The sequence below is a fragment of the Harpia harpyja genome, chromosome 13 (assembly GCF_026419915.1).
Source record: "Harpia harpyja isolate bHarHar1 chromosome 13, bHarHar1 primary haplotype, whole genome shotgun sequence".
NCBI lineage: Eukaryota > Metazoa > Chordata > Aves > Accipitriformes > Accipitridae > Harpia > Harpia harpyja.
The window spans coordinates 28,486,656-28,505,923 of record NC_068952.1 but is presented as its reverse complement, the minus strand read 5'-3'; the positions used below and the strand labels follow the sequence as shown (position 1 = coordinate 28,505,923).

The 19,268-nt window shown below is 44.0% G+C and overlaps 1 protein-coding gene across 1 annotated transcript in view; it reads right to left on the bottom strand.

The window, feature by feature from the left end:
• Positions 1 to 5,011: 5,011 nt before the first annotated feature.
• SRD5A2 (steroid 5 alpha-reductase 2) overlaps positions 5,012 to 19,268 on the bottom strand; it is a 29,120-nt gene continuing 14,863 nt past the window's right edge. The window contains exons 2-5 of the mRNA XM_052806526.1: positions 10,143 to 10,306; positions 8,122 to 8,223; positions 6,914 to 7,064; positions 5,012 to 6,337 (exon numbers count right to left, since the gene is read on the bottom strand). Coding sequence (XP_052662486.1) covers positions 6,271 to 6,337; positions 6,914 to 7,064; positions 8,122 to 8,223; positions 10,143 to 10,306 — 484 coding nt within the window. The 3' untranslated portion in view covers positions 5,012 to 6,270. The remainder of the gene's footprint in view (positions 6,338 to 6,913; positions 7,065 to 8,121; positions 8,224 to 10,142; positions 10,307 to 19,268) is intronic.

Below are 19,268 nucleotides of genomic sequence, written 5' to 3'. Positions count from 1 at the left end.
TAGGGACACTCACTGTGTTTTGCTGTTTATGACTTTGTCTACAGATATGTTAATAACCACTTGGGCTCAGGCTCTAGCTTGCTGGCTGTGAAGCTGAAGTTGTATCACATATAAAAGGACGGCTAGACATAGCTCAGTTAACACCCCCAGAAACATTTCTCGGTGTGCGAGGCTGCCAGGACACACGAGGGTAAGGTTTCACCCCACCGCACAGAAGACAGGATTAGTACTTTCAGTGCTGAAATACACATTTTCCTATTTACTATCAGAGTGCCAGTTCTAAATTCCCAGCAGAGTGAAAAGAGGATTTAGATCAGGCAGCTCCATTGATGCAAATGTATTTTAACTCCTCCAAACCAGCTTTTTATCCCAAGAGTGATGTTTGCTGGTATTTTAAAATTATCGGTAGGCCTGCCAGAGCCAGCTTCCCACATCTCCAGAAATCCACTGTGTTCCTCTATGTGAATGCTTTCCAAGTTTGTAATTGGTGAAAGGATGGGTTTTCTGTTCCTACAGAGATCTGAAACACAGATTTTCTGGTCAAACGGCAGAGATACTATTTTGGCATAGGCAGATTTCCAAATCATCTTCAAGCTGCTCTCTTGCTGGGAAGACAGGAGTCGTTTCAGGAGCTTCCATCACAGAAAATAAATTCACTCAGGGCTGCGTGCATGTACCTGGCTGTGCTGGGCAAGGAGGGCTTTGCTCTGATGTAACATCCTGAGCTGCAGCAGTCCCCTATTAGGGAGGACAAGGATGAGGAAGATGAGAATAAGGATGCAGATGAGGAGGAGGACTCTCCCAGGGTTACCAGAGAGCTGAGTTCCCCTTCACAGGTGTGATACCCAGCACCCTGTGGGCAGGGGGAGCCTGTGGCCAGCTCCCGAGGGCTGGTGGGCGCAGCACGGGGGCACAGGGGGCTCGTGGGCCTGCTCCCCCTCTTACCACTTGGCCAGGCAGGGGAAACCCACTCCACCCAGACTCAGTTTAAGCCCAAGCAAGACTGCTGTGAACCTGTTAAAATGAACCCCTCAGCAGCCTCCTCATCTTTTACCACACAGTATAAAAATGCAACACATTGCCATATAGTGAAGGGCCTTTCCTCGTGGCAGTAACACTGCAGGGTGAAAAAAATTCAGCCCAAACAGACATGGTGTGTTTGGTATAGTAGGGAAGTGTGGCTGTGACAATATTATGTGTAATCTCACATGGCAAACTTGAGAAAAGTAAGCAAGTAGACTGGAAGGCAACCGTGATGCTGGAGCTGATATGAGAAGTGTTCAAATAGGATAACTCAGGTTCTGGGAATGACACTGCAGGTCAGAGTGCCCAAATACAGCTGTCTCCCACCTGGCCACAGGCACTGCATATGCCATTAATGGATGGATGTGGGCTCACTGGGGTGTACTTCTAGCATCCCTGTCTCCTATGTGGGATTGAAGGCTGCCAGCTTGGGTGTTGTGAATCACTGCATGGCGGAGCTAATGTCTCCACTGACTCTGCTGGGGCAGAGGCCTCTGCACCTAGCTGAAAGGCATGGTGGTAGGATTATTCCAAACATTGCATCAGTTAAGGTCAGTCTGTTCTCTTCTGAATATGCAAAGGAACTAACTTAATGAACTTCTGAAAACTGTGTCTTTGCCTTTTACCTTTTAGACTTAGAGTGCTAAAGACAGGTTCATTGGAAAGGCACTTGTAACTTGTGGTAACATAAACTAGAACCAGACCTCAACATCTTCCTTTACTTTTCCAGGTGTTACCATTAGGCACTTCTTAATGTCTGCCCACCAACTTTGCTCCCACAGAGATCAAACTATCTACCACTGTTTGTAGTGAATAATGACATATTCTTGAGCAGCTCAGTGGCCATCAATGCCTGTACTCACAGACTATGATAGTACTCATAAGGAACCAGCAGATCCTGGCCCTGAATTAGTATCAGATATTTGTGTTTCCTAGATCACATTACTCATGCAGGGACAGCAGTGTTTGGGTTTGAGAGGAGACGTCTCTAGAAAAGCCTGCTCTGAGAAATTAGACCAGTTCAGGAGGACCCCAGAGGTGGCAGGAGAGAGGATATGAGGCTTCCAGGACTATGCTTGGATTTAAATGAGACCCTATGGTGTTTTGCATTAGAAATGAATTTGTTAATTTGACAAGTGAATCAAATACAAGCAGGCAATCCCTCTACTGCCAGCAAGTGATCCTAAGGTTCAATGGGTGACATGTATTAGCCTTTTTCTGTGATGTAATATCACGGAAATATCTCCTTAAGATGCATTTCAGTGCATTTGGATATCTTACATGTCTTTAGGATATTTTGCAATATTATAATAACTCTGTCTCCCTAAGAATATGCAACAGGCTGTATCTTATTTGTGTTCTATCAGTACCTACAGGCCTCAACTGAGTTTGGGACTGCTTTGCCAAGTACTATGAAAACAAATCCTGGCCTTCAAGACCATTTCCAGAGACAAGAAATAGAAAGGAAAATGACCCCAAAAGTGGTGAGTAACCTGCTGAGGTTCATCAGTCCATCAGTGACACCATCAAGAGTACAAAACAGATATTCTTGAGCCCAAGCCATTAGAGCACTCTATCTGCCCAGGGAGAGTTCCTCAGTGTTTGTGGTTCCAGGACACACCGTGGCTTGGTATTTCTGCAGAAACATTCAGAGCTTCTGGCCAAGCATAAGAGGCTTCATGTTCCAGGTGAGTAAGGGAGCAGGAGTACAGCTCCCAGATGAGTGCTTTTCCTAAAGACAGTCACTCAAGGGCCAAAATCGGTGGGGTTTTTGCCTTTTGTGTAAATATATTATGTAAAACATGTACTTTAAAACAATAGCTACAAATGCCCTACGTTACCTGGAGCTGGTTTTCTATTGTCTTGAGTGACATCTCAACTGAAGCATGGACTAAAGCCACATGAAGGCTGAAGTGTGTGTAGCACATAGAGATGGGAATGAGGGCTGGCAAGTGCCATTGTTCTCCTCTTTGCCTCCCAGTGAACAGTGTTTAATTCTGGTTTTGGCTGTCAGAAGAGATTAGATATCTAAATCCTGGTATCAATAAGTAAGTGGTCTGTCTGATCACTTAAGTGCAGAAAACACATTTCACAGAAGAAACCATCAGATGCATGATTAAGCCATTTGTGTATTACCATTGTGTATAGTGCATGTTTACGGAAAGTCAGCTTTTGAAAAAAGCACTCAAACAATACAAAAATAATTAAATTAACAAGAGTCCTGGGGATAAAGGATTAATCTTCCCAGCAGGCTGTCAGTGAGGATGAAGGCTGGGTTACCAGCTCCATGTAAGAGAGGTCTTCCTAGCACAGTAGCAACACCCAGAGCTGTCCTGAGGAAGGCCCTCTCCAGGGGAACAGCACCCGAACATAAATGTTCCTCAAAGATAAATGAAAACTAAAATGTGAATGATGGGAGGAAATCAAACAGAAAAAACGTATTCCAAAAGGGGGAGAAAAGGAATGAGCTATTATTTTAAATGCTTACCAGCAGAGGACACTTCTGTTAGCTTTTGGCAGAGCAAAAGGACGTTGCAAAGAAAGTCAGAAAAGTGCTGCTTTTCAAAGCACTTTACTGTCAACTCTGAAATCATATGTGTACATAGCCTCCAGAGGCTTGAGCAGAGGGATATGAAAATCTCTGCTGTGTTTTTTCTCCCAGAGGCAAGGGGAATATATTTTTCCTTATAAAAATAAGGAATGACGAAAGAAATTTCTCAGGAGCATTGTGGCCCCAGGTGTGCTGCCCTGGGGCATTCCTATGCACAGTGGGGCAGGCTGGTGTCTCTGCTGGGAGGGCAGCAGCCATCAGCCTCATGGGGGAACTTGACATGGGGAGAGCCTGTGTCTCCTCTCCATCACAATTAACTGCAGTCATTGCTTGTAAGGGGTTTAAAGCACACGTGTGTTGCCTCTGCTCTCCAAAAATGACATGGGAGAGGGCAGAAGGAAGATGTGCTCCTTTCCCCCCCTGCAGCCCTTTTCCACGCAACATGTTCAAGGCCCATGACAAAGAGGAAGGAGTTGCTCCTGCAAGGCATCCAGCAACTCGAGGCACCCTGTGCTTGTCCGGTGCAGGGGTGACAGGCTGTGGGGCCCCCCCAGCCTGAAGGCAGGCCATCTCCCACCTTGAGCCAGTACTGGTTCTCCCACCCTGATCCCCAGCTCCTTGCAGTGGATATCTGGGCCTGGGACCGACAGTGGCAATAACGGTCCATCTGGTGCAAATATTAAGCAGGACAAAACAAATGCAGGGAATAGTCCTGTTATGATGGGAGGGGTATGTAGGAGGGACAAAGAAGTCTGTACAAGCCCTGTTCTGGTCCAAAGGGTGAGGAAAAGTTTGGTCCCTGCTCTCCCCCTGGCTCAGAAACAGATGGAGGAGACAGCAGCTAGAAACACTGGCACCCATGGGCTATTTGCTCTCTCATCACTTGCAAGGCTTTGGGGGGAAAAAAGCACAAGGAGGAATCGTCAAGGAGGAGCTCCTGAGGTGGGGAGCTCTGGGGAGCACAACTGCTGCTCACACTCAGCATCCGCTCCTTGGGGAAGAGGCCATTCCCTCCCACCCGGCATCCTCGTCGCCTCCAGCCTTTCTGTCCCTAACTTGACACCCAGCAAGCCCCTTTCCAGTGTGTTTCTACATAGAGGATTTAAATGAAGAAACAAAAGGAAAATACGTTTGTGGTGCTGATGTGAAACTCACAGCCTGTGCAACAACAATTCTGCTTGCACCTTATTTTGTCCCTCCCTTACCTTTGCCTACACACGGCAAAGGGTCTGGCTCTCCTGTGCGCTGTACAGGGACTAGTGCAATGGGACCCAGCCTCAGCTGGCTGCTCTGCTCTTCGGTGATGAAGACAATTAATAATATGAGCAAAGAAGGGAGAGTTTGCCCAGAAGGAGGAAGCCAGCATGAGCAGGACCTGGTGAGCGATATCACAGAGACTTGTTTTGGCAAACAGTAAGTTATAGGCTAGCACAGGTCTGTGTTTTACATAAATTTTATTGTGTTTTGGAGAAAACGGTGTACAGTCAATCAGGTTACTCCAGCAGCAGGTAGTATGTTTAGTGTGTGTGGTCTGGTCTTTTTCCTTCCAGCTACTCAGCATAATTCTTAGCAGGATTTTATGCTCTAAAGGGTAACTAAAACTACCAGCATCTGTGGGGACGTCTCTTCCTATTGGGATTAATGACATTTTTGGGAAAATTCCTAACTGTATTCTGAAGTAAAGAAGAGCCATCCTGTGTTTTTGTGAAAATTCAATAATATCTCTCTATCATTTTCTAATAAAAGTATCTAAAAAGGTTTTCCGTAGACAAAATGTACCGCCAGTGTTGGAGAATATTTTCTTCAACACAGAGCTTTTTATTTGTTGTAGTTTTTGTCATATATCACCATCTCAAGTCTTTTTATGAATAACAATTGAGTGGTTTTGAGTGGACAGGTTTTTTATTCTGAAAAGAGCTCTGGATTTGCAAGAGAAAAAAACTCCTAATGGAGCTGCAATTGCTTTAACAAAGTAAATTTAAAAAAAAAACCTGATGGCTAAAGATTAATCATCTGACAGTGAAGAGAGTATTGCTTAAGGAAGGAACACAGACATTGTGCTTGTGAGTGCTGGCTTAAGATACATCCGTCTCCACGTACTTCGCATCGCCTCCATACCATGGCACACTGCTCCCAGCCTTGTGCCAGCAGAACTATCCTCTTGTTGCATTATGGTTCTGGGAGCTAAGATGGCTTTTAGATGAAAAATAATGGGTTGAGTTATTTTCCTGGCAAAGGAGACCCCCTACTCTTTTAAATTGTGGCAACACCTAGGGCAGTGCTGGCAGAGCAAGGGCACATGTGCTATGGTATGGAGGCAGGAAGAAGCAGCTGCAGAAGTGCTATAAATTGGAGTGGCTTCTGAAGACTTCTTCTGAAGTCATGGTCTTACTTTCTACTTTTCTGCATCAGTTTTTAGCCAATGCTTTTTCTCTGATGTCAGTGCAGTTATATACCTATTTTCCACAGGCAGAACTCCACTGACAAGCAAACATGTTTTTGGGGGAGTCCCTTTGCCCACAACTATCTGCAATTTCCCCTGTAATTCAAAATAAGAACTTCAGTTCCAGATTACCTTCTTGTCTGTTACAACCCCAGGTTATCATTTGTACAATTACTATAGTCAGACCTAACATTAAAACTAGGAATTGAAAAAAGCCCTATATAAACATAACACAGAGTCCATATTTCAATCATTAAAAAACAAAAGGAATCAAGGCTTTCCTTGATTTTGGATAGTCCGTAAATGTCTTGAGATAGTACCTGAAAGAAAATAAGCAAGAGAGTGAACCTGCACATACAAGGAAACTGCACAGTTTCAATACAGCTCAGCTGAGGAACCTTAAAACTCCTCCAAACTTCCTTGCTTTGTAACCTCTGTGTGTTACTCTGCAAAAGAGCGTTCTGAAACTATTTACACCAGGTTATTTAATTAAGTGAAAGCTGATAATACTGTTAAGGTTCTAACAGACCTAAAGTAGAAACTTGAGGAATTCAGAGCAGGGGACAATACCTACTCCAAAGGACTGCAGAGATTGCAAAGGAGCCCTTAGGAAAGGTTCACATTTACAAGGCTCAGTAAAAAGAGGCTCTAACACAGCAGAAGCAGTGATGTAACTCATGTCAGATTAAATGACTGTCAGGCCCACTTAACTCAACATGGGCTCCAGTCCTGCCTTACTTTGACCCAGTCACGAATAAACCGATACACTTCATGTACATCATATTAAATTTCAATTTTATCTTGAGTCCTGGCTCTGTTCCTCTGTCCCTCCCTGGTATTTTGCAAACAGCGCTCCAAGAGCAAGCAGCAGCATATGGCAAGAAACAGTTTGATACCTGTGGTGGTGATAAGCACGTGGCCCAATGCAGCAAAGAGTAAAAAAGGCAAAGGCGAAGGCTGGTAAGGACCAGGTTGCTATGGCAAAACCAAACCATTCCACAATTTCTCCAAAGTAGTTGGCTCCAGAAATGTAGGTGAACAGTCCCCCTGCATCAACAGACAAAATATGTAATTTTTACAGTCATCTCGTGCACATGGAAAGTTCTTTCTCATAAAGACAGCAGCAGAATATGCTACCTTTCTTATTCATAGCCCATAACAGCAACCTAAACCCACTGCCCTGAAGCCAGTGAGGCCATGCCAAAGGAGGATCTTGTACAAGATTCGTGTGCAAGTACAAGAATCAAAGGTGATTCTAACCCAGAGGCTTTCAGCACTTTCACAATCATTTATTTTTATTTGGAAAAGGACTTAAGAAATCCCATTATTAGATTTAAATTAAAATTATTAACATTAGTCAGTTCTCTTCAGGCCCCCAAAATATTTTGCAACTCCACTACCTTTGCAGAATGCAAAATCTGGATCTCAGTTTTGCAGCTTAGCTTGCAAATCTCAACATCTACAACAGGCAGGTAAGGATTGGAAGTGAGAAACTCTGGGGGAGAGATATTACCATCTGTAACAAGCCAGCAGAAGGAGTCAACACCAAAACCAGGAAACTCCTGGATCCCCGTCCGTATTGCTCTACAGAGCTAGACATTTCCTGGTTCACGGCTCTGGCCCACAGCTACTCTTCCTCACCAAGCCCCACCTTGAAGGAGATGGAAAGGAAATTCTGCACCTTGCATCCTTAGTGTTAATTTTTCCCCAATTTTTACAATTTGAATCTCCCTTTTGCAGTGTAAGAAGTCCACTACTTCTTCTTCCTGGGCATGGAGAAGAATATTTCCTTCTTTGCAGTTGCCGTTTACAAGGCTAAAATCCTCTTCCTATGTCCCACTTCAATCTTCTCTAAATTACCCAGCCCATTTCCTAAAACCTCTCCTCACAGCTCATGTTTTCCAGATACTCTTGTTGCTTCTCATGGACTGTCTGCAGCCAGCTCACGCTAGTCCTTGCAGCTCAGAGGGGCGCCTGAACTGAGTACCTGTGCGATACTGGCATCTCTGCTATTGTTGTTGCTTTCCTGTGAATTCAGCCAGAAAACATTATCTAACCTGCTGCCCTACTTTCTCCAAGGAGGTGGGGGATAAGAAGAATATACCTTGAGGAATCTTGTAAGTGACTTCCCCGGGTTTCCTCAGCTGGCGCAGCAGGAGATCACTGTGAATGTTGATCCCCATTCCCAGCAGAAATAAGAGGAGGCCTAAGAAACAAACAAGAAATGGATTAGAAAGACAGCTCTGCCTAGTTATCCCTACTCAAGCACATATGTGAGGTTTATCTTTGGAGCAGGCAGATAGGAGACCTAATGTGAAGTGGGTGGATTCTTTTTCAAGTCAAAAGATGCGCTGCTACTGAGAAGGCTACTGAACAGGAGAAGCATATGCGACTGGTGACAAATTACCCTGTATCTCTGTGTCAGTTTGGGGATCACAGTCCTGTCCTCTGGGAGCACCTGCATTGGATAGCTTCAGTGTGGGGAGCAACTCTGGACAAAATTATGACCATCCTGAGCACGCTGTTTTGCTGGTGAGATCAGAGCACTTTCAGCTGGTGTGAGAAAAAGCTGAACTTCCCAGCTGGCCATAGTCACCATTTATTGAACATCAAGGGAGGGGACAAAGTACCCAACTGACACTGCTGGCTGAGGCTAGCCTGCCACAGTTGTGGACGTTACTGCAGAGTAACCACCGAGCTGTAGGCAAGTACCATTACTCCCATTTTACAGCTGGGCAAAGAGGAGCACAGGGAACACAAACTTATCCAGCACATCACCGGAGCCAGGAAGGGAACCTACATCTCAGTGCAGCTCAGTCCACTGCCAGCAAGGCTGCTTGGACAGAGCTATGGGCATGCACATGGAGCAGTTACTCGCTGAAGGATGCTGACAGCTTCTGGCCAGAATAATTCATTGACCATACTCCATTTAGCTGAAAAACGAGAGGCATTTGATTGAGAAACTCTGCAGGTGACATGCCCTACATTTAACGCCACATTAGGCTCTGAGAAAACCACCTCTGATAATGACTGGGAAGCACGGAAAGAAATAGAGCTGGTATGTGCTATGAAGTATAGAAAAAAGACTAACTGCTGATAAAACCTCAACAATTCCAGTAGCAACAGAAAGTTGGTAAGAGTGTAGAGCAAGAATATACTGTTTGCTTTTTCTTTAATATTTCAAGTACTGCTAATGCTGATTTCCTTTTTTTTTCATTAAATACATATTTTATTTATCATGCAAATTCTGTGATGTGGTGTTTTCTTTGTTGGGTATGGGAGCTCTTCCTAAACAATGCCCAGGATTTTTAATATGTGATGCTGTCTGAAAAGACTGAACTTGCATCCACAGCCTGAAACAGGGTACAGAAAGTACCTTGGTTATTTTGTACTTGTCATATCCAAAACATTTCCTCAGACCTCCATGTTAATCTTCATTTCTATATGTGCATTTAAAAAACATTCTCTGTGCTGCACCAAATGTGTAATGCCACCTAGCTGCTCTTGCTCAGTTATTCTCTCAGGGATTTTACAGGGTGAAATTCAGCTAGGCTATTAAGGAATATAAAGGAACCATATTAGCATACAACGAGGCTGTGCATGATCTCTAATCTTCCCATGTGCCTTACATGAGAAAAAAGAGCCCTTTGTCTCTAAAGCCTCATTTATGCTGGGGTTTTGCCCTTCTTTTCACTCTCAGTCGGAATAGCTGCATCAAGTGCAAAGCTCCCTGGCAGGGAAAAGAAAGCCACAGTTTGCCCCTGCACACGGCCACTGCTGGGTGGACACTTCTGGCTGAGCAAGGGCACATCCCCATTCAGCTGAGGCCTGAGATCGCATCTCCGCAGCCTGTAGCAGCAGGAGACTCTGGAGCGGTGTGAGTAAAACAAGGCTGGTGATTTGAGACTAACACATAACATCATAAGCCCTCAATGGTGGCTGCCTAGCAAAAAAAAAAAAAGTCACTGCACATTTATTTGTTTTATCTGGGCCAGCAGGCAGGTTTTATGCTGATTTCCATCACAATTGATTTGACTCACGTGTTCAGTAAAGATTAGGACATAGTTCAAAATGCTGACAAATTGCTTGGAGAATAGATCTTGGGAATCCTGCAGCTGTAATTACCTGATGTAAATCTGATGTCGGTGCACCAATCGTTTGGATATTCAGCGCAGTAAATCAGGTAGTACCCCTGGAGGAAGCCATTATAGATACAGAATAACATGCCAAAGAAAAGCAATTGCAGTGGGAAAGGTCTGCCTCTAGTGAAGAAGGGGTAAATAAATGTCCTAAGGTAAATAAGAAAACAAAGTCAGCACATTACTCATGATAACATTGTATTTGCAATTTCTCTGCTGTAGGAAAAAACTTTAACAAAACACAAAATATAAAAAAGGTCAATAAAGATAAAAAAAAAAGAAAACAACTGTAACAAAATAAGATCAGCAACTAATGGGAACAAAAAATACTGCAGATACCCACATTCTTCTGATCCTTCAGGACTGAACACAAGGGGGGAAGCTAGAAATCTCATCCAGAGTCACTGCCACCTTAGAAATGTCTCTCTGCCTTCCTTCTCCCTTGTTGGCAAAATGAGGAACTTCTGCCCACAAACAGCATTTTTGTTTTAAGAGCTTGGCTGCCTTTTGCTGTAATGCTGCAGAGGGCTGAGCAAAGGATGCTGTGGAGGCACATGCGCATGCTGATGTTCAAACCAAAGTATTGCAGGGCAGTACTAATTGCAATATCGATTCCCCAAATGAGGACTGCTATGCCACAAGCACTGTGGAGGAGCTTTGTTATGGAGAAGACATTTCTGCTCCCACTACGAGGACCAAGCCCTGAGGGCTTTAGCCCATGGTGCCAGATGGAGTTGAAGGCAGTGTTGAGACCCCTCTGGCTCTCTCATCCCCTGCAGTGTATGGCCTGAGGTGTAATCCCCTTGCCCAGACTCTCCTGCTCCACTCAGAGACCTCTGCTCATCCCCAACACACAGCTGCTCTGTCCTACTCCGCTTGGACACTTCAACGCAGAGGCAGAGCAATGTTGTTGGCTGCTTGGAGGAGCTGCTTTGCCTCCAGTCCCTGCCTCTCCTCCATGCTTTCAAACTTTTCTTTAAAATAAGAAGAGCTAAAAACCTAAGTTTAAATATGGTAAACACCAAGATTTCCATGCTGTTCCAGCACCTAGGGCTTCCTTAGACAAAAGCTGTGCTAACACTAGCATTAACATGTGTAGGAGCAAATAGTCTGTGCTTGTATAGTTTTAATTTTCACATATCTTTGGTTCAGGTGGGTGTATCCCTCTTGACACATTGGACAATCCATATCATCCCTGGGAGAGTGAAATGGAAAAGTTATATTCATATTTGTTAGGTATTTTCTTATCTGGCCAATTAAGTTCTGCATGTTATAAAATCTACACTCTTAATTTCTTTCTTTTGCCCTGTTGGGCTTTGGATGGTGCTCATCATATCAGTATGTAAGCACTGTTGATAAGTAATCCACATTCCAGGTTGCCAATATCAATTTAAGCAAGCTGAGGCATAAAATTTCATCACATTATAAATCTAGATTAAATTGTACCGAGTGTGTCTGAAAGTGAGTAAGCAGAGTACAAGCAACAACATGTTAATATATTCACTGCTTTCCAAAGCAAGGTAAGCCAGATTTCCAGCAATTAAGGCAGTTGTGATGCAGAAGTTCTAAATATTTCTAAATATAGTGAAATCTAAGAGGTATGCAAAAATATTTTTTAGACAGTGGTATCACATTTGTCATATTTATTACAGTATAGAAAGAAATGTTCTTTGGAGTAATGTTACCAACAATTACCGGTTTTGCCCTTCGGGAATGGGATGCTGGAGTTACAAGTAGGCAAGGCCAGCTTTAGGAGTCCAACCTGCCTGTTGAAGTAATATTGACAAATTGGACCTGAACAGCCATGAGAAAAAGTGGGAAACTTGCTTATGGAAGCTTGGAAAAAGCAAATTGTATAAAAGAGAGAATAATATCAAACCGCACAAGGTTAATTTAGGAGGAAAATTTATACAGCAGATTGGAGTGGGACTCGCCCTGCTTTATCCTTTGTCAAAACCAGTTATGTTTGAGAGTCTCTTCATTTTTACAGCTGATGCAAACAGAAGTTTCTAGCATGAGCTGGCATTTCTCAGCTCCCAGCAAAGCTGATTATTGCTGTGGTGCTTCCTAATGCTGCTGTTGCAGGATAAATGTTATAGGCCCTTGAAAGGTGACTTGTCCTGCAGTAACAGGAGGGCAAAAATCAGCCGTAGACCTATCTACCATGGATACAGTGGATGCAGGACAGAAAAAACCAGCATGCAAATTATAAGTACAATCACAGGGGAGCCAGGAGGCATTGCGGGGGGGGGGGGGGGGGTTGTTGAGGGAGTGAAATCCTGGCATTGCTGAAATCCCGCCTCATAGCAGTTTGAAAATCCAAATCAGGAATTCATCCAAGAATCTTTGTTGTGGAACAACTTCTCCAAGGAAATCTGCTTGGGTCTGTAAATCCAGAGGCTGGATTCGTTTCTCTGTATCCAAACAATGCCCTAAGTCTTTGTTTTAATACAGTGCTTGTCAGCTTGTACTACATAGCTACTTGAGGGTACACAAACTATTCCTGATGGGTTTTGAAAAAGCAACTGAGATAAAGCAGGGACATTTAATAGGTTTAAATATTCCATGGAGGAGTCTGCATCTCTGCTAGAATTATTTTGCAGTGTGAAAGTCAAAGGGGGACTGAAGGCCACCGTTTTAGAATAACAGAACAAAAACTGGCCTTTTGGATTTAGACCAATGATAAATTTGACCTTTTTCTTTCAGTGCAGTATTGATGACTAATCCTTTATTCCTTTATTGTTTTTGCTGGCCAAAGGCACTGCATCTGACTAAACCATTGCCAACAGCTTCTTTTAAATGAGTGAATAATAAATTATTCATCTTCTTTTCCATCATTTATTTTCCAGAAGAACAGGTTTTGAAGAGAAAATCATTTGACGTTGCATCAAATTTCATCTTAAAGGTATTCGTGCAGTTCCTTGAAAACTCCAGAGACCCTCACCCAAACTGGGGAAACTATAGGTTTGCTCTTCTTGCCACAGAAGGTGGAAATCTTTTCACAAATGTTACCGTAATCCACTAAGGGTGGGCTCTCAGTTCTCCTCCAACAGCTTGTTGATTGGAGATGTTTATGCTGCTGCTGTGCCTTCTCCTCTCCATGCCCCAGATGCAGTAGTTCAGATAGTAGCAGCTCACATTTTCCAGTCTGGAAACTCGAGGTGTTTCCAGTGCTCATGAGGTGTTTTACACCTGGAGCAACTGGGTCAAGAGCTCAGGGCTGGCAGCTGGGGATGGGGGGCACCTGGCTCCCTCCCACCCAGGCACTACATCACCCTGTGGGACACCAGCCTACTGCTGTATCTGCCCATCTAGCCCTCTGCCACCAGGCCCTCTCCTGGGCCTAACTGGTATGAACTAGAGGCCAGGAATCAGAGATACTGCAATAGCAGGCAGGGCTGATGAGGTGTCTTTCCCTTTGAAGGAGGTGCTGGCCATAACCCAGCTTGTCCTACCCATGCCGGGGCACTGTCTGAATGCCCTGGCCCATCCCCTGTGACGCTGGCCAGCCTCCAGAAGAGAGTTATGGACTTCTGACCAGAGCTGCTCTGAGTCCCTGCTGGGATTTTTTCGGCTCCCCTTGGAGGAGGATCCCCTGGTGAGGATGAACCAATGTGCTGAATGGTGCCTGAGAACCGTTTCCACAGGGTCTGGACTCCACACGCTCCGGTTCATCACTTGTCCCACCCGGATGTACAAAAGGTGAGGAGGGCTGGTGGTCCAAGGGGGACCAGGCAGCCAGGCCCCCGTGAGGGCGATGCCTTCAAGGCCCTCGCAGCTCACGTGTACGCTGAGCTGAGTCCCCGGCCGGCTGGGGATGTGCAGTGGAAAACGCTCCACTGAGCGGTGGGTACGGCCGCAATCATTCCAGGGGTCCTGCAGGGGGGCGAGCCATGCCCCTCCTGCGGGGGAAAGACGTCGAGAGCACATGTCACAGCCCCTTCTCTTGCTCCCCGAAACCCCCTTGCTGAGGTGCCATCTGCACTTCTCACCACTTTATTGGTATCTTCTCAACCAAAGGCCTCTCTAAGTCAGAGGGCACACTCCCCAGCCCCTTCCCCCTCTGTCCCTGGCTTTGCCAGCTGTCCAAGGCTCCTGGAGAGGGAAGGCTGATGGGAACCATCCTGGTGGGCACAGGCCTGATTTCCTCTCCCTGTCCTGCCTCTGCCTGGTTGCTCCTTGGATGCTTTCAGGAAGGGATGGGTACTGTGGTGGGCACTCAGCTCTGATTTCACCTTTGGTGCTCTGTTTTTAGTTTTGACCCTTTGACTCGCCCAGTCCTTTTTGTTGTCACTGTTTGGGACTATTATTATTTCCTCCATCATTATTTGGCCTCTCTCTAGACTCTTTGCTGCAGCTCCCTTCTTAGGGAGATGCTTTTGCTTTTCTTTGTTCAAATATCTGTACCGCAGGAGATAGATAAGCAAAACTATGTGATTTGTGTTACACTAACTACAGACCAGTCAGACCTGAAAGGACTTCCCTGGTATGAAACAGTGGAGTTCTCTTCGATCTGTCTTGTGAACAGGTTGGAAAGATTGCTGTCCAAACCTGGGGAGATTATACCAACCTCAAAACAGTTTTATTTGCACCGACAATTAACAGCATAGGAGTCTTTGCCATAGGTCGTCACAGGAATCACATTGCTGGGGAGCTGCTGGCACCCTTGGCATACCTGACCACTCGGGTGAAGGCTCAAGATGTTCACAGACATGATGGGCTTCTACCTGGGTGTCCTGGTTTCAGCTGGGATAGAGTTAATTGTCTTCCTAGTAGCTGGTACAGTGCTATGTTTTTGAGTTAGGTATGAGAAGACTGTTGATAACACTGATGTTTTCAGTTGTTGCTAAGTAGTGTTTAGTCTAAAGTCAAGGATTTTTCAGCTTCTCATGCCCAGCCAGCGAGAAAGCTGGAGGGGCACAAGAAGTTGGCACAGGACACAGCCAGGGCAGCTGACCCAAAGTGGCCAACGGGGTATTCCACACCATGTGACGCCACATCTAGTATAGAAACTGCGGGGTTTGGGGGTGAGGGGATTGCCGCTCGGGGACTAACTGGGCATCGGTCGGTGAATGGTGAGTAATTGCATTGTGCATCACTTGTATATTCTAATCCTTTTATTATTACTGTTGTTCATTTCATTAGTGTTATCATTATCATTATTAGTTTCTTCTTTTCTGTTCTATTAAACCGTTCTTATCTCAACCCACAAGTTTTGCTTCTTTTCCCAATTTTCTCCCCCATCCCACTGGGTGGGGGGAGAAATGAGTGAGCAGCTGTGTGGTGCTTAGTTGCTGACTGGGGTTAAACCACGACACTGGGATATCTGTGATGTCCTGCACAAAGCCTCTAATTATTCTGGAGACTTATGGATCTCATATGACATATCCCAAAGACACCTGCTGCTGAAGAGTCTGTGCTAAAATCTGCACAAACTTTCTCTTTTTAAACCCAATCCTGTAGGCTATTTGTGGACTGCAGTCTGAGGTAATTTTTAACTTTTACTATTTTTGAGTTGTGTTACACTGACTCCCATTGAATACTTATAGAAGACAACTGTCAAGTCTATTCTCCATGTATAGTCAACACCAGGGCACAATCTGGCACCTAATTTTCCTGTGCCTAATTCAAAATTTTTCTATTATCCCAGATTGGGTTTAAACAAATGTAACAGTTAAGATGTCAGTTCCAAGCAGTAGGCCATCTTGCTATCAGTTGAAAGGGAAAGTAAAACAAAATATCCCAATATACTTTCAAAAGTGAAATGAAGCATTTTAACGATCACTCATCACGACATCTACAGATGCCCTGGTGTCACAAAGTGGGGTAGAGCCTCCTCACCCCTCATATTCCTCTCCTCAAACATCTTACCCTGAGATGCTTTGCCCTTCCCCACTTATTCTTATGAACTCTGCACTAGCCCAAAAATGTCAACAAGCCAGGAGTATTTAAACAAGGAGAGCAAGTAGGTTATTAGTAGCCACTTGTACTCTGCAGGGTGGACCATGTCCCTCTTGCTAAGAAGGTGTGCACAGTGAGACATGCTCTGGCACAGCCTCAGGAACAAAGTCTCAGCTACGACCCAGGTCACACACACACCAGCAATGCTGGCAGGCAGGAATGCCAGACTGACCGTTAATCCTCTGGTAATACCAATTGCAGGTACAGGACAGATGACAGGTCTCTTGACTGCAGTATTGCAGCTGTATCTCAGCTCCTGATGTAAGGAAGGCTGTAAATTCAGGAGCTGGGCTTCTTTCTGGAGTTGATGTCTAGCTGCAGCTGCCTGCGGAGCCCACCAGTGCAGAGGGTTCGCACTGGCTGTGCGTGCCCCTTGGTGACTGCCAGCTGCAGGGCACGTCTTCCTCGCTGGGGTGGGGGCTGCTCTGTGCCTGGTTTCTGCATTGCTGGGAGTGTATGAAACCATCAGATAACTGTAATCACTTGCTGGTCCAAGGCCCAGTTTGTAAACTCATCTTAAATCATTGTCTAGTGACTGTGATGGGAGCAAGAGAACTCCCTTTTTATTTTAATCACACAGATTTACAGATCTATGAGTTTGCTATGAGTAGCTATGAGTTTCCAAACCACAAGTAGAATATCCTACTCCCATGTTCCTCCAAAGATCTTTGGACAAACTTCTGATGACTATAATTTAAGGAACAAGAAAGATATACATATTACTGAAAAGCTTACAATTCAGCTGTATAAAACAATAGTAAACCCATCATGTCAGGTTCATTTCCGAGTATTCTGTCTAAAAAAATGTGCTCAGTCTACAGTCCTTGGGGTGTTTGTGGCTCACTTATGAAATTCATCCAACCTGAAGCCTGTTTGTAGGGACACTCTTTCTTTGTGGTCTCTTAGTAGCAGGTTCAGGGTTGGATGAAGACTTCTGGCAAGAGCAGACTCATCTTTCCTGGGCAAAATATGCAGGCACGCATCTGATCAAGGGATGGGAGAAGGACTGAGGAAACCCTGAGACAGATGGCACCATGCTTGGGTTTGAGGAGTTCTTGAGAAGAAGGGCAATGGTGAGCAGAAAGTCTGGGCAGCACTGATTTAAGGCAAAGATGGAAGAAATGCAGAAGCATTCAGTGCCAAAATAAGAAGAGGAATGGAAGAGACTGCCATACTGAACCACTGGGGCTGCTGAATTTGGACTGGAGATTAATCAGAACAGACATATTAGAGATAAAAAATAACATACAGTAATAGAAAATAATTTATTTGGGAGAGCTGAATAGCTGTGACCAAGAGTTTTCATGATACTGAACAGAAGTAAGTTTGAATGCAATGAAAAGAAATTTCTGTTAAATGTAATACAGAAACAACATTGAAGTAAAGAGCTTGGTAGGACTGGGAGAAGAAGGGGGATAACCACAGGTTACAGACACAGGCAGGTCCTTTAATAAAGAGAAGAAAAAGTCTAAAGGTTTGGAATGTGTATTCATTTTCGTATTTCAGGGGATAAATTGTATTCCATTTAAGAGAGGCAGAAGGTAGCAGCTGCCCTTGGCAACTGACCACCATTTACTGCACTTTCTTTTGAATGATCTGATATCAGCTTCTGCCAAAACAGAATGCTGGCTGTGAAGGACCTCTGCTCTAATCCAGTATGATAACTTCAGGGTTTCATAATGTCTCACGAGTCATCTAACATTACACACAAACTGAATGAGTTAAAAATGATAAACTCCCTGGAACAGATAAGCAACAGCTTAACACCAGCATTTACGAGCGAAGCTCCAGAGTGATACTCACTATCCCAGGAAGGCTGATACCATGGATGACAGCACTTGCAGAAGCCAACTTCATCAAAGACTGACAGTCAAAGGGAATCAGCAACTGTGCTTGACTTCTGGCCACACAGTTAAATACAGACTTCAGATTGAATCCTTGGTGCTGGGTCCGAAAAGCTCAGTTGCTTACAACTGCATTTGAATAAAGTGCGATTATAGGAAAAAATATACAGATATTTGCAAAAGCATGTGTATCTGATGTGAATGGCTAGAAATAAAATGCTGCTTCTATATTACTGTCAATCATTGATGAAAAAAAACCCCATGGTGCATTTGACCTTGGATAAATTTAAGGAATCTGAGCTACATAACGCTCAGTTCCAACACTATAAACACCTAAAGTCAGTCATTCTGATCATCTAGTACTAGTCAGTAATGCCTCATTGATTGCTACAAATTTTAGGCATGATACACAATTAGCAAAGAAGGACAAATACAGTTTAGGGACGAAACTGAGTCCTCTTCACATTGCATAGAGGAATTACTAGATGTGCTATACTTAATAAAATACAAGTGGTTGAAAAAAGGAAAGCAAAGGGAAGGGACAGGACCTAAGAATGGGTATTTGGTTTTAGTTAGTAAAGAACTGTGTAGGCTTGACTGCAAGGCAAAAATTTTTGCTTTTCTAAATTCACTACAACAGCAAGCAGGTTTCAAAAGTGTTTTGCAAGTTTGTTTATAAATTACTTCCTTACTCCTCTTGCTCTTCTTCCATTATTTCTGAACCTGTCACTGGAAAAATCTGGTATCTCCCAGTGATTACCACCATCCAGTTAGAGCCAACAAAGGAGAATTCTTCCTTGTCACTGGTAAAAAAGGCATTGGATTGTGAAAAGCATTGATCTTTTCTACTGGCTTTAGCAGGTATAGGAACAAAACCCTATACTTCAATTATTATGCATTTTCTAAAGGGAAATCAAGAACAAAATTGTTGAGTTTGGTGCATTAACAAGCTGCATCAGCAAGTCACAATTGTTCAGCAAGTTACACTCAATATGCATTTATATTGGTATATTTGTTTCTCAAATGTTTCAATTTTGGTGTACAAACACCAAATAGGTTTTAAACACCCTTAATTAAAAAATATTATTTTATTTATATTTACAGTTAGCTAACCACTTATTTCTTCCTTTTTGTTTGTAATGTGGAAAGGAGATGAGCTGAACTAAACACTGGGAAAAATTGATTGAATGCCCATAACCAAAGGCAACTAAAGCAAGAGCCTAGAACCAGCAGTTAGTGTCTTTCTCGCCATCACCTGCCAAACTGGGCAAATTCATTGGAAAGATGGGGATTTGTTTTTAAAATAT